This window comes from Patiria miniata, unplaced genomic scaffold (assembly GCF_015706575.1).
Source record: "Patiria miniata isolate m_02_andy unplaced genomic scaffold, ASM1570657v1 HiC_scaffold_13, whole genome shotgun sequence".
Classification (NCBI taxonomy): Eukaryota; Metazoa; Echinodermata; class Asteroidea; order Valvatida; family Asterinidae; genus Patiria; species Patiria miniata.
In genome coordinates, this window is record NW_024037051.1 from 16,681,444 (window position 1) to 16,697,008 (window position 15,565).

Below are 15,565 nucleotides of genomic sequence, written 5' to 3' on the forward strand. Positions count from 1 at the left end.
TTTGTCCCAACTATGCAGAAATATCTTTGGAATGTGTTCTAGGGTCCTATTGGCATCTTTGCAGCCAGTTTGAAGCAATTTCATTTTTTGACCAAAATTGAAAAAAAACAAGGGGTAAGCCTTACTTTTTTGATGAAATTTGGCCAAAAAATGTTTTTCCTCCAAACTATGCAGAAATACCTTTCAAGGCAAGAGGAGCATTAATCAATATTCAAACACCCAATATATTGAAGATTTGGACAAACATCTTCGATTTTTAGAGGAAAAAAATCAGGGGCGCATTGTTAGCCGTCGCCCCTAGAGGTAGAATGTCCTCCAGGGGCGACCGCTAGCGGTTAGTCGCCCCCAGAGGTAGAACGTCCTCCGTCTTACATTTTTGATGAAATTTGGCAAAAATAAGTTTTTTGTCCAAACTATGCAGAAATACCTTTAAAGGCAAGAGGAGCATCAATCAATATTCAATGGTCGCCCCTAGAGGTACTGATGGCGATACAAACATGAATATTCATGACTACCTTCCTCTAGGGGCGATCGTTATTGCCAAGTTTTTTTTTCATATAATAGCTTAACACTGAGCCCGATTGCCTGAATTTTGTATTCATTATTTCTTTCCACTTGTTAATTTGTTTGTTAGAGGGGATTCAAAACGGGGTCAGAAGGGTCGAAACTGATTGGTTTACAACTTCGAATTTTCGATTTTCAAATAAACCTGATATATGGGGCTGTTTTTTAATAACATGCATTATTAGCCCCTTGCCATCTTGAACTTATAGAGAAATAATCAAATTTCCAAGGAGTTTAACAATTACAGGTTCGAATTCCCAACAATGACAGAATGACATCATCACAAAATAGCTATACAAGAACACACAGTGAGACGTTCAAGTTCATTTACAAATCCCCGCTACTTTTTTATTATGCTAATTTCAAAAGTTAAAGATTGCTTCCATTGTTTTTTTAAGCATGCTGTGGATGTACATTTCCAATTACACGTTTAGATTAAATACAAATTCGCTTATTACACATTATTCATTTTTGAATTACAGTCACAATGTCAAAGTTTATCAACTAAAGACCATAATCAATCAACACGATGCTTTTACTAAATAAACAATAACAGTAATAATACAAATTAACATAAAAGTGGGGCTGACTACGAATGTATAATAAAAAATATATTTCTTCATTCAGGTGGTTATGTTTCGCTTTCTTTTTCTTCTTCCAAAAAGCAACATTATAGCTGTGCATGCACAGCGGCGCAACTAGGCTTAACCTTCGGGGGGTGGGGCACCAAGTTTTTTCAAGGGGGCCACTGGAGGCAACCGATACATTGTTTTTTGTGCAATTCAAGATTATAAATGGGGGCGGGGGGGGGGGAACCTAGACTGGTTACCTATCTCCCCGACTGTCACTTGTGTATTAGACTGGCTGCCTATCTCCCTGACTGACTGCCACTTTCTGAATTAAACTGGTTACCTATCTCCCTGACTGACTGTCACTTGTGAAGTAGACTGGTTACCTGTCTCACTGACTGAATGTCACTTGTGAAGTAGACTGGTTACCTATCTCACTGACTGACTATCACTTGTGAATTAGACTGGCTACCTATCTCACTGACTGACTGTCACTTATGAATTGGACTGGTTACCTATCTCACTGACTGACCGTCACTGATGTTATGTAGTTTGGTTTGGGGACAGCCTCAAGGAGCTTGCCTATCTCATGTATGCCAGGCAGCAACTGCACCACACATGCATTAGTCCGGCTCCGCTTATTTCATGGACTTTCATGATACACGTTAAGTCAAGTCTCCATAAAAACAAAGTGGATTTTGTGTTTCCATTACGTTACCACCACCGCATACTCTACAAAGTTTTCAGCCGTTCCGAATCAATTGAATAGAATTTTGTGCAATAGGGGACCAGCATTTCAAGGCTGGCATTGTCTCGTATATTACCTTCAGTAATTTCTCAGACTTGGTCACAATTAACCTATTGCTGTTTGCGAGTTAGCCACGCCCCTTAGACAACCCTATGGAAGTTTGTACGTTAAGTTTGTTTGTCTCAGATTTTGCGCGTTCGGCGTCCATTTGTATATCATGTAATTGGACAATATTTCACAAGCTGCATTTACGCGATTCTACCTTGATAGGTTAATTTATACATGAACAAAAATAACAACAATGCTGAACTTGAAACAACTAATACTTCCAGAAACTCTGAAAACCTGCAGATGACAATGACGAACCATCAACTTTTACAAGCAAAGTACTTTTTCTGGTAATAAATATCGGTGTGAAGTATTAAGACATAAAAAATAGTCCGTTTTGGTATTAAGTCTACTGTACATTATAATATACATGCATGTAAATATCGTTTAAAATATATTTCATTTACAGTTATAAAAAAAAAGACAGAATTTTTTTTTTTTACAGTTTTTACTTCTAATACTAAATTTCAAAAATGTCAGTACACCATTTCTTGTTTTTTCTGTGTAGGGTATTTCAAAATATTTTGCCTTTGTCGACAACTGAGCAAAAGAACGTGTCTTAAATGTTTGCTGTCAAAAAAAAATAATTTCCTTGATTCTGCTTAGCTGACAAAAAAAAACCACACCAAAATTCGCTTTCGACTAATTTTCAAATAAAAAAAACGAGTAAAACTTTTTGAAAGTAATTTTGAGGTTAATTAAAACTAAAAATTAAAAAATGAAGTCTTAACAGACTTAAACATTTGGAGAAAAATAGGTAAGCAATGAAATAGCTCATTATAAAAAAAGATGTAAAGATGTCACATTTTGGCTTGTTAAAAATAAGAGATTTTGTAACAAATAGGTCTATGAAACAGCGCAGGCAATTTTTTTATGAATTTTCTTTGCTTATACGCTATCCTAAAAAAACAAATTCATTTAATTTTCATTAAAACATTAATGTTCCATAAGTTAACTTGAAGGAGACATATTTCAAACCATACTGAATTCAGCTAGAATATTTGAGATGAGCGGGGAAATAATGCTGAATACTTGGGTAAATGCTGTTTAAAATTGCAGCGTTGTATGTTTAAATTATCAAAGTAAATGTCTTTAATGTAATTTGTCGTAATTATCTTCAGAACACAATGCAACAGTTTCACCCAAATGTCATGCGTGAAGGCAAGAAATACTTTTAGCTGGCTCAAAAAGTCTGGATGGAATGATGTTTTAAGATTGATATAAATTCTGAATAGCACACTAAAGTACAACTCTCAAGGTTTTCAATTAAGATTTAATCAAGGTGATTGTTCTTTTCTGAAAATGAATACAATTTGGTCCTAAAAAAAAGCTTTTCATCTGGTTGATATATTAGTACTCAAGTGATCTCAAGTCCTAATTGTACTTGGCACTTTCAACGAGCACCCAAGTACACTAAGCACTTAAACATAGCGCTTCAACTTCCCAAATGTAATAAGTATCCCTCTGTGAGATTCAGTGCTTAAGAGAATTAAGTTCTTTTATAACTAGTACTTTTATGAAGAGTACTACTAAGTACTTTTAAAACTAGTACTTTTTTTTAATAATACCCTAAATTCATTATTTCATATTCATCTCTTAATGCAAAATAACATCAAAGTTATCAATAATATTATTGTATCATCTAATCCCGAAGTTATCAATAACATTATTGTATCATCTAATCCAGAACCCACAAATATCAAGTATTATTAAAGCTTAAGTACTAAATACCATAACTGGTACTTTACACTTTGCCAAACCAAGCTTTTCCCAAATAGGCTTTAGTTTACAGCTAGGCCCTCGACATGGGGGGACACTGACTTAAGGCAGGTTCATACCCGGTGAGAAAGCGAGTGCGAATTTGTTACACCACGGCAAGTTTTTGCGCTTTTAATTCGCAAATTTTGCACAATTCAACTCCGCATTCTTCTTCTTGTTCGGCCAAATTCTTTTTCAGAGAATATCAAATATCCAGTATGCTTCTTGAGGTCAAATTTAGAGGAGATCTATTTTGGGTGGCCAATAACCCATTAGGCTGTGCTACATTGTATCACATTGTATCACATTGCATCACATTGTATTACATTGTATCACATTGTATTACAGTGTATCACATTGTATTACACTGTATTTTCTCCTTGATGAATCTATGAAAACCATAGAGCACTGGGGCGGTTTGGAGTGGGATAGGAACTAATGGTTTAGAGGTTTCAAAAGGATCCTTCGAGATGAATCCAAAGCTGGGGGCTAGCCACTGTTTGGTAAACACTCCCCATTCAACAGCGGTGTACACATTGACACTCATATTCCGTCACTCATTCATCTTCGCAGTCACACTACATGGTTAGTATTCTCGTCTTCGTGAGCCTTGTTAGCGTTCGTAGCCACAGCTGGCGAACAAGCCACAGTTTGCTAAACAGTCATTAAACACAAGTGTACACACACAGACACCCGCACTCTACCACTCATCCATCTTCGCAGTCACACTACATGGTTAGAGTTCTTGGCCCCGTCAGCCTTGCTAGTGTTCGTATTCTGTGCGGCGTTACTGTTACTGTTTCCGTTCAGATCCTCCATCTCCGTATCCTCGTTCAGCTTAGGATCTTCCTCCAAGCCCTTGATGACCAGGTAACGTCTCACCACCTTATCCCAGTCGAGGACCTCTTCGATCCGGTTTGGTCCGTTCCCGTTACCTGCCCGCAAGAAGCCACCTAATAGAACAAGCAAAGAAACAAAAGAACAGACTGATAAACCCACAGAGCTATATTAAATTACTAGAGAGCTAACTGAGTGCACAATGCAGTGTGCTGCACATTTTCTACAGCTATTTGCATATCTGATCTGATACACCGTGCCCTCTGGAGACGTGTGTACAATATCGAACAAAAGATTGTATACGTCTCCACAGGGCAAACTCTATAGATGAATACGTCTCCACAAGGTTTTCATGAAATAGATATATGGATTTTACTCAAAAACTAGGAATTTCCAAGCTATGTTGATGTGTCGCAAATGGAAGAGTTTTAGAAAAGGGATATTAAGTCCAAATTTCAGCCAAGGAAATTAATTCTGGTTAAAATAAGAGCATTTTTAAACTACACTTTCAAAATCGAAAACTTTAGTAAACGAGAACAAAGGAATGTCTCCACAGGGATACAAATTCCAGTGTGTCTGTGTTTGTATTTGAAACCAATGTGTAAGCGAAGGCGACATGCAAAAAAACTGAAACGTAACGCTAGTAAGTGAACATTTCATCTCGCTGTTTGCCCACGATGCAACTGTGAATGCAAATACATGATTTTTTTTTTCAGACTCATGACATCGTGTGTGTGTACAGTACGTACGACGTGCAGCCGCATTTGTAATACTCTCGTGTCACATTTAGAGCTCACACACCGGTATCAATTCACTCTATGATAGCACACATTGACTTGACTACCTTCCGAGACGGTGCACATAAATGGTCGTGGTTTAGTATGGTACTACCAGCAACCTCACCTGCAATTTGGGTGATTCACAATGCAATGCGCCACCAAGACTTTGCCATGGAGAGTTCATTTTTCCCAGTGCATTGTGGGAGATGGTCGACAAATTTGCAGCGCAGGACGTTTGAAATTGTTCGTTTTTCCAGTCAGTAGTTTCGTAAGCGTATGATTCAAGTATCTGTTTGCCCTTTTCTTTTCTTTTTATCAATATGGTGTTTTTTGCAAGGCGGCAGAACGCTATGCCCCAATCTGTAACAAATTGGATCAAGTTGTCTACTGACACTCATTCAGATGGGCAGTGTTTTGTCGACCGTAAACTTGAACTAGAACGGCGAAGCCGCCATGGCTCGCTGTCCAAAGCAGGAAGGGAGGCTGAAGGTAGGGTTGGGGATGGGCATGATGGAAGGGGATCAGGATTCTTGTTGATGTGCCTAGGTGTAGGGGTCAGTTTTTAAATGTCAACATAAAAAGTTAACAGATTACCTAATAAATACATATGTATATAGGTTTGCCGTCACTGTATTATGGGGGAGTTTTCCATTGTTAGGGTAATTAGGACCCAGTTGTGGATTTTTGCAGCCCCAACAGTGTCTTCTGGTCCCCATACTTGTATTACCATGGGAAAACTCTTGTGTAGTCGCCACAAATGCATAACAAGAATGGGTATACATGTACATGTAGACACAGCACCATCACCACCTCCCCCAAACCTTACCCCATCCCAAAACCTTACCCCATCCCCAACCCGCCCCCTCCCCCTCCCCCACCCAACCCCCTACCCACACCCATTCCATCCTCCCCTAACCATCCCCACCCTATCACCTACACATCCCAACCCCACCCAAACTCCAATCCCTATCTCCTTCCCCCTCCCCTGACCCATACCCTCCTTTACCCTACCCCAACCCCCTACACCCACCTACCCTATCTTCCTTTATCTGTCCTTACCCACCCTACACATCCCCATCCTAACCCTTACTCGACTTCCAATATCCCGCCCACCCCATTCCCCCACCCATACATCCCCACCTGACCCCATGTAACCCCTACTCTGATCCCTATATACTGCCCCCTCCCCTTGTCCAACCCCTACAACAACCCATCCCTACCCATCCCTACACATCCCCAACCCAACCCCTACTCCGATCCTATATCCCGCCCCCTGCCCAACCCCCTCCTAACCCAACCCCTACATCCATGCCCATCCTCTCCCTACCTGTCTCTCCCTACCTGTCTCTCCCTACCTGTTCCCACCCCACCCCTACAAATCCCCGCCCCATCCATCCTAGCTCCCCTACTCATCCTACTCACACAAACCCTAACTCCAACCCTATCCCCCAACCCACCCCACCCTCCCCTACCCCATCCCTACTCCAACCCCATAAACTAAAATATCAAACCAGAAGCTCATGCACATCCCCAAAATGCATAGTGTTCCTGCATGGCATTACGCCTGAGGACAGACAACAAAAGGAGCACAAAGGGGCCATTGATCCTCGAAGGAAGTTGCCTATTGTCCTCGAACGCAGGTTTGTGTGCTTAGTCTATGGGAGAGTGTTATATTACAGGGACAAAGGAAAACACAAAGCCAATCCTCGGAAGCATAGCAAAAAACGACTGTGTGTACATGTACATGTTATACCGGTATACACACACGTACATGTGTACATGTACATGTAACAATTAAAAACTTTAACATTTCCTTGAATTAAAATTCCTCAATAAAATCATAAAATTTACTGCAATGATATGAACCTAACTGAAGTTATAAAGATGTACATGACAACTGCATTTAAACTTTTTTCCCCAAGTTTAACTAGAACCAAAAACTTCAACATTTTTATCTGAACACGGACGGACGTTCTAGCCAGACGGACTTGTGGGGTGATAGCATTGTGTTCCCATTATCCCTTTTTCTAAAGATTCCCTTCTGGGGTGATGTTTTTCTATTGTGAAAAAAGTGGGGTGATGTGTCCTGAAAGGAACATCACCCCACAAGGGTGGTATGGTCAGAACGGCCGTTCTAGCCAGACGGACGGCCGTTCTAGCCAGACGGACTTGTGGGGTGATAGCATTGTGTTCCCATTATCCCTTTTTCTAAAGATTCCCTTCTGGGGTGATGTTTTTCTATTGTGAAAAAAGTGGGGTGATGTGTCCTGAAAGGAACATCACCCCACAAGGGTGGTATGGTCAGAACGGCCGTTCTAGCCAGACGGACGGCCGTTCTAGCCAGACGGACTTGTGGGGTGATAGCATTGTGTTCCCATTATCCCTTTTTCTAAAGATTCCCTTCTGGGGTGATGTTTTTCCATTGTGTAAAAAGTGGGGTGATGTGTTCTGAAAGGAACATCACCCCACAAGGGTGGTCTGGTCAGAACGGCCGGACGGACGGACGGACGTTCCAGCCAGACGGAATTGTGGGGTGATAGCATTGTGTTCCCATTATCCCTTTTTCTAAAGATTCCCTTCTGGGGTGATGTTTTTCCATTGTGTAAAAAGTGGGGTGATGTGTCCTGAAAGGAACATCACCCCACAAGGGTGGTCTGGTCAGAACGGACATACGGGCGCCCGGACAGACGGACGGAAATTGGTATTACATAGGCTCGCATCTGCTTCGCAGCTCGCCAAAAATGGACTCTCCATGACAAACTCTTGGTGGCGCACTGCATTGTGAATCGCCCGAATTGCAACCTGTAGCATGGTTGGACCGAAGTCTAGGAGTTAATCTTTGGATAGGTCTTCTCTATTACTACCCACCAGTTGGGAGACAGTGGGTGTGTCAGGCGTGTTCACGTGCAGGGGAGGTATTTTTTTCCCCAGATGCATTGAAAAATGATTCAATGAAAGAGTTGTGTTTGGCTCCTACGGCTCTTCATTCAACATAGCAAAAATTGCCCAGAGTATTCCTGAAAAATTTGGAAGTTGGAGTTTTGTGGTTCAACTTACCATCAGGTGCAACCTGGGTGTTGCGACGGACGACATTTCTGAGCCAGTGGGTGTGATGCCCAAACAGATCGACGGATCTAGCGTCGGATATGGCATCCATCTCTTCGTTCTCATTGATGTAGTCTCTGGCTTGGGCGCTACACACCTTACCTAAAATGTGCAAATCAGCGTACAAAGTTGTCAGGCCACAGACAGTTTTAACTTTGTAGAGTAGCTATTTCATGACTAATTGTGAGCAGATATTTTTGTTCGATGTCTCATTTTTATAAAAACTAGAAAAACTAAGTGATCCGCGGATCGCGTGTGTCCCCTTTTTGCTACATGTTTTTTGTTCTTAAAAAAAGGTCAAATTTTGTGTATTTTTAAACGACAACCTCAAATGACCCCTAGATGACCTTTGACCTGTTATGAACCCCAACCCAATGATCACTCCATCCAAGTTACATTAAAATCCATGAGATTCTGTAGACAAAGAAACATTTGAAGCATATTTGAACAATGACCTCTTATGACCCCTACATGACCTTTGACCTCAGTAATCCGATGAAGAACTGTGTCTTCCCACCCAGGGGTCACTGCAGCCAAATTTAATCGAAATCCATGTAAGCATGTTGAAGTTATACATTTTTTTTCTCAAAAACTTAACCGAAACTTTAACATACATAGGGGTCTACAGGGCTACGGTCATACAGCATGTAAGACTGGTAAGTGTCTCTAAGCGACACAATCAACAGTTATAAAATAGATTTTTCAGTGAGAAACTTAAACAATTAGGAGGAGAGCAACTTCATGCACAACTACAGCTCTTTCTCATTGTGGGGTCAGTCTCATCCTAAGAGAACAGAAATTGAGTAATAAAGACACCGTTGAAAATTTAAGTTTGCCAGGCCTCGTGGAAGTGAATATCTCGTATTTTAGAGAAGCAGAGAAACGTTGCTGCTTTTATGGACTTTATTTTATGGACTTTTATGGACTTTATTGTCTCTTTTGATTGACATAACTGAATACGAACCCTTGTGTTTGTAGGCTGCCTTGCAGTACATGACCAGCTTGGTGATGAGGTTGAGAGGGGCCGGAGTGGCTGATGACTTGTTCATCTGACGGATCAGCTTAGCTCGGCCAAACTTCCACTCCGTGTCGGACTGTGCCTGGATGCGTTGGTAGGTGTCGCTCATCATCGCAATGAGGAGATTGATGAGCACAATGAGGGTGACGATCAGATATGTGCCATAGACAAACTTGACGAGGACCAATGTGAAGGGGGGACTGCGGACCGTACTGGGCAGATCGCCGGGTTCCACGAGTCCAAAGAGGGAGAAGAAGAGAATGACAAATGTATCGATCGGGGTTTGGATGGTGTCAGTGCTGTTACTGGTTGCATCTGTCAGTGGGTAGACCGGCTGGTAGACGGCGGAGAGGTGCAGCATGAAACCGACAAGGAAAATGAGAAGGATGACCATGAACCGGACCAGGTCTTTCATGAGGTCACGGATGATGATCGCCCAGGGGCCGAAGAGGTGGTGGAAGGAGAGAAACTCTAGTAGACTGGTGAAGGTGAACAGCAAACACCAGGCGAAGAATTGGTTGCGAGCGTAGATCATGTAGAGTCGGGTGTCGCCTTCGAACGGGATGGCCACGACATGCATGATACAGGCTACGGAGGAGAATGCAAGAGTGACGACGCGGATCCAACCCAGACCCTGCCGGTCGCCGGGATTGGTGATCTCTGAAACTAAGAGCCCAGTCAACCAGACGAGCAACAGCCACTCGTACCAGGTCGGTATCAGCGATCTGGTTCGGATGAACTCCTCGATGAACGGCGTGATCACCGTTGTCAGGCACAGTAAGACGATGAGATAGATGTGAGACACCAAGTAACCCATGAACTTGATGATGGGGAGTTTGTTGAAGCGATACTTGAGAGGCAAAGACAGCATGACCCACACCGGGGCAAGATGATGAAGATGATGAACAGGAGGAAGATCTGCCAAGGAGCCCAGGTCAGGTTCCCCATCCAGAGATCGGAGAGGTACCGTTGAACTGACGGATGCGCCACCACCTCCTTATCCTCGCATTCGATCAGAATGTCCAGGAACGTGATGCCTCGGCTGTCTACCGATCGCAGCAAGTGACCCGCACTGCTCGTGCTCGCAGACACCGACAGTAGATCCACCGCCATGCACTCGCAGAATGCACTCGCTTCGGTCAGGTCACGGGCCCGTTCCTTCTCGCGGGCCGACTGCAGGCGAAAGTTCTTGGAGAGTTTGGCTGCTGTGTCGATGGGCGCCGGTGATCGAAGGATGAACTCCTGGATGGACTCATTGTTGTTGTAACGACCACAGACCATCAAATCAAAGACAAACTGTGGATCAAACAAAATAATAATAATAACATAAATAGAGGTGACGTGGAGCAGAACGAAAATGGACTGCAGGGAAACCTTCTCCAACACAAGATGTCACGTTGCCGTGATGTTTTTGGGTCAATGTCAATTAAAAATAATATGCTCTTATATAATCAGAGATTTTCGAACACTTAAAGGTATTCACTAGCTACACGGGTGGAATTCGAACCCATGCTTTCCAGCTTACAGGAACAGATGCCTACATGGCTACGTCGCTGGGAATTGAACCCATGCTTTCCAGTTTACTGGTTCCGAGGTCTTACCAACATTCTTTATTTCACATTTTATCATCTTTCTCTCCTTCATGAGGTGTTGTGTGTTGTGATCTTTCTTCATCAGGTAGACACTGGCTACATGACTGAGATGTGAACCCGTGCTTTCCAGTTTACTGGTTCAGAGGTCTTACCAACCTTCTTCATCTCACATCTTCTTACCTTTCTATCCTCCATGAGGTGTTGTGTGTTGTGATCTTTCTTCATCAGGTAGCTGAGTACGGCAAGATGATTGGCCATCGCTGCGTAGCAAATGGCTACTTTCCCATCCTGGTAAAATAAATAATGACAAAAATATAACAAATCAAACCAAAATACAAAAATTCTGAAGATTATGAATTGAAGATTATGAAGATTATGGAGATAAATTAATGGACTTTATAAGTGATGTTGGTCTCTTGGTGATACAACAAAAACACGGATACATAAACAGGTTTCAATTCTGTTTGGACTGTTGGTTGGATGGTTGGTCTGCTCAGTTGATAGAGCACTGGAAGTGCAATCCTGATGGTCTGGGGTTCGAGTCCAGCAATTGCACAACTCATCAAAACTTGTCATCACATAAAAAGGCTTACCTTGGTCTCAAACTTCGGAGAGGCTCCGCTCTCTACCAAGAGGGTGACGACATTCAGGAAACCGGCTTTGGCAGCGAAATGGAGTGGTGTCCAACCATTCTTCAAGGGATTAAAAAGAATATCTGTAAGTTTACTGTACAACAAGTGGTCCACGGACCGCATGTTTTGCCTTTTTCCGCGGGCGAACCCCAAGAACTGTATCACTGCATCCATGCTGCATCCAAAATTCAGCAAAATCCACAAAAGCATGTGGAAGTTGGACATGTTTTTTAAAAAACTTAACCTCAACTTTATCACTCTAAGGGCAATTATGGCGTAGTGGAAGAAAAAGTAATGTCAGTGATAGAGCCAATGAACCACATCTAAATAATGATTCAGAGAAATAATCCAAACTCTGATCTCCTTGACCATTACTAGATGTTGGATGCATAAGATTTGAAAAATACATTTTCAGGTGTATTTACTGACAATGTCTGATTTGTAAGGTCCGTGACACAGGAATTATTCATAACATTTTATACATTTGGTTTCTCTGTCATGTCTAGCTTTTTTTTTCTTTCTTTTTCAAACCGACCTTATCAAATGCGTTGATGTCCGAGCCTTGTCCGAGCAGTAATGACACCATGTCGTAGTGTCCGTTGGCCGCGGCTAGGTGGAGCCCTGTGCGCCCTCGCTTGTCCTTGACGTGCAGCTGCGTGGTTGATTTGCTGAGGAGGAGGCCCACGACGGCTGTGTGGCCGCTTTGGGAGGCAAGGTGGAGCGGTATTGTGCCCTGGAAATAAAACAAAATTGGAATTTAGGAAATATTTGAAGTATTTGAAGCTACGGAGTTGAAGTTTGAGACCTATTCTGCCTATTTGTAGTTTCCCTATCACCACATGTCTTAAGCCATGTGATGTCATGGAAAGTATTCGCGCTGCAAATTCGTAGTTGAACATATTTCAACTCCAGCGAATTCCATAGCGAATGTTTCATGACGTCAAATTCGCTTTGCATTCGCATGAAGTATGAACCAGGTTTTATCATATTTTCGTCTGCCCAGACATAGTACCTGATAATTATATAATATTGGATGGCTTTAAGGGGGATACAAGCATACCGGTGTAACAATATTTGAATCGTGCAAATTTTTGTTGATGAAGAACAGTGCGTACCCCGCACATGAGTCGTACCGTATGCTACGCTCTGTTGACTGGTTCACAACTGTGAGTTTCTACGCTCTTTATTGAGCGGGAACCAGCGAAATGCGCGTCGATACCGTAAAATGCTGACGTTCATACCGTAAAACTGACGTTCAACGAATGGAAATCCTGTATTTCAATTGACAGTCACGACCACTCCAGTAGTTGTGCATTATACGAAAAGAGTTTTACATCGTGTACATATAGGCTACACATTACTTGTTATAGGCTACAGCAGGTCAACAGTTGGGCCGCAGCTTCTGAGATCATTTCAAGCTTGTTTAAAGCTATAGTCCATCATTTGCAGCCATCCGAAAAGTAACTGGCGGAATTATTGTTGAAAAACAAACTTGGTTGAAAGATAGTAAGGGGACTAAAGTCCCTGTGAAATTATTCTTTCTGGCAAGCTGTCATTTTGAAGTTATCAACGAAAGAAGGCATTTCCAACGGTGATTCTTAAGAAGCACCATAGGAAAATTTAAATTAGTAGTTCGTTTTGTTATTCAGCGCAGCGCGCACAAGTATTGGAACGACGCACACGCGCGTGCGGTTGTTACAATTCGTCGGATCAGTGCGCGACGTCGCGTATAGCTGAAATTCAAAACAATTCAAAACATGATTCAGTAACTTTTGATTTGAAATTGAAATCTTAGAATGCTGTTTTTCTCGGAATATACAGCTGAAGCTTAGCTGAAACTTCATCAGGTTAGTTGCTCAGTATCCTTCATTAGATTTTGAACTCTTTTGTTGCTTCAAACGAACAAAATGCACAAATTACAAATGATGGACTGTAGCTTTAACAGGCAAAACTCATTAACCCCTCGCATGATTTACTAGGAACCATACCCATCCAGGCAAATTCCAACACCATATGGAAAACTGCACACACATATTTTCGACTGTGATTCTGGAGGTGTGCCAACCCAATGTAAAAGATCGTCAGTATAGGGGTACTGTACCCATCCTGACAGATTCCAACAAAACATGCCGTTGGGGTTTGATGGGTTGAGTACTGTTAGGGTTAATATATCTGCAATATGAGGTGTGCGTATTAACCATTAACATCAACATTTGTAAAAAGATACAGACTGCATGAAAGTTCGATCATGGCCAAATCTTTCTAGAAGGTAACAGGAGAAACAACAAGCAAACGAGGGTCTCACAAGCTAGAACCTGTACTTACCAGTATCTGTGTAGGTAAATCGGGTTGGACACCGGGGAAATTCAGCAGTAATCTAACAAGTCCTTCGTGGCCTGATTGGGAGGCGAGATGAAGCGGCGTCAGGCCATGCTAAAATTGAAACAAATAAATATGAAGAGGTTTACCAAATGTCAGGACAGCTCTAGTACTGGGCCCAATTTCACGGCGCTGCTTAACAGTTAGCAGAAAAGTTGTGCTTAGCATAGCAGAAAAATATGCTAAACCTTAAGCACTATTTCACGGCGTGGACGTGCTAACGGTCGCGCATGCATGGAGATTTCTATTGTTACGTCACTAAGTTAAGCAAATGTTTCCTCTGAGGTAAGCGTACCTTTTGCTGTGCTTATGCTTACGGTCTCCATGAAATAGACGGAGGCTCTGTTAGCAGAAAATCGTGTGCTTAGCAGCGCCGTGAAAATGGGCCCAGGTCATTAACCTTCCTAGTGGGAAGTCAATATTCAGAGCAATATGTTAAAAACCCTTTAACCTTAACACCTTGAGCACTTTTACTAGAAAGTATCCCGAGTCCCCAAAAATTCTTATAAAGTCTTATAATTTTGACATACATCAGGGATGGAAATCAGGGATGGAACACATATTTCTGATCACTTACACTAAACACTGAACTGTTCAGATCAATGAAGACGAACTTACGTCCTGGATAGAGATCTCCTTGAGATCCCCCGGCATGGAGGCCGGCGTCTCGCTCCGGACGGTCGCCGGTACTTTGGTCAGCATCTCCCGCACAAAGTCACTCTGTCCGTAGTGAGCGGCGATGTGTAACGCCGTCAGTCCGGTCTTGACGCTGGGGGCTTTCCACGAGACCTTGCCCTTCAGAGCTTCCAGGACTGTCACGTTCCCGTTCTTGGCAGCCAGGTGGATAGCTGTCATACCGTCCTAAAAATCGCAAAAATCTAAAATACTCAAAACCATACTCCAACGTTCAATCTACTACTCTAGCCACCTTTTTGAAGTATACATTATTCTTAAAGGGAATATACAACATTTGCAAACATCGAAAAATAAAACTATCAAGTTTTTACAAAATACCTTACTAGGATGCTGGTAAATGACAGTCTAAAGCATCCTGTAAAATTATGGCACACGGTGTGAAGTCATTTTCAAGAAAATGGTATTTTTGTATACATTTCCTACGGTGGTCGGCCGACCACCGTTGGAAAAACCTAACTATTTTTCAACTTCTGCTCCAAATTTACCATTTTTTACAGTCCAAATTTTGTTTGCTATTTGTTACACGGTCATGAACGGGTGCAGGCCAGCTGCACTGGTTCCCATACCTTACAATTTTCCGGCATCTACAAATTGATCCATTTTATCCTTAGTGGAGTCAGGGAACCAGACAACTTGAACATTTTTGTTTTTCTTGGTTTTTCCAGCATTTTCGAACACAAAACTTCAAACATGTCAGGGTAACAATATTTGATCTATTGTAGTAACCCCTCAAATAGTTCATTTCTGAAAATTACAGCAAAAGCCAATAATGTACATTCC

The 15,565-nt window shown here is 42.1% G+C and overlaps 1 protein-coding gene across 1 annotated transcript in view; it reads right to left on the reverse strand.

Annotated features, from left to right (window-relative positions):
• Positions 1-886: 886 nt before the first annotated feature.
• Positions 887-15,565, reverse strand: part of LOC119721417 (serine/threonine-protein phosphatase 6 regulatory ankyrin repeat subunit B-like) — a 71,829-nt gene continuing 57,150 nt past the window's right edge. Inside the window, 9 exon segments of the mRNA XM_038191496.1 lie at positions 887-4,700; positions 8,421-8,570; positions 9,433-10,374; positions 10,377-10,782; positions 11,259-11,366; positions 11,672-11,770; positions 12,246-12,443; positions 14,036-14,143; positions 14,708-14,950. Coding sequence (XP_038047424.1) covers positions 4,471-4,700; positions 8,421-8,570; positions 9,433-10,374; positions 10,377-10,782; positions 11,259-11,366; positions 11,672-11,770; positions 12,246-12,443; positions 14,036-14,143; positions 14,708-14,950 — 2,484 coding nt within the window. The 3' untranslated portion in view covers positions 887-4,470.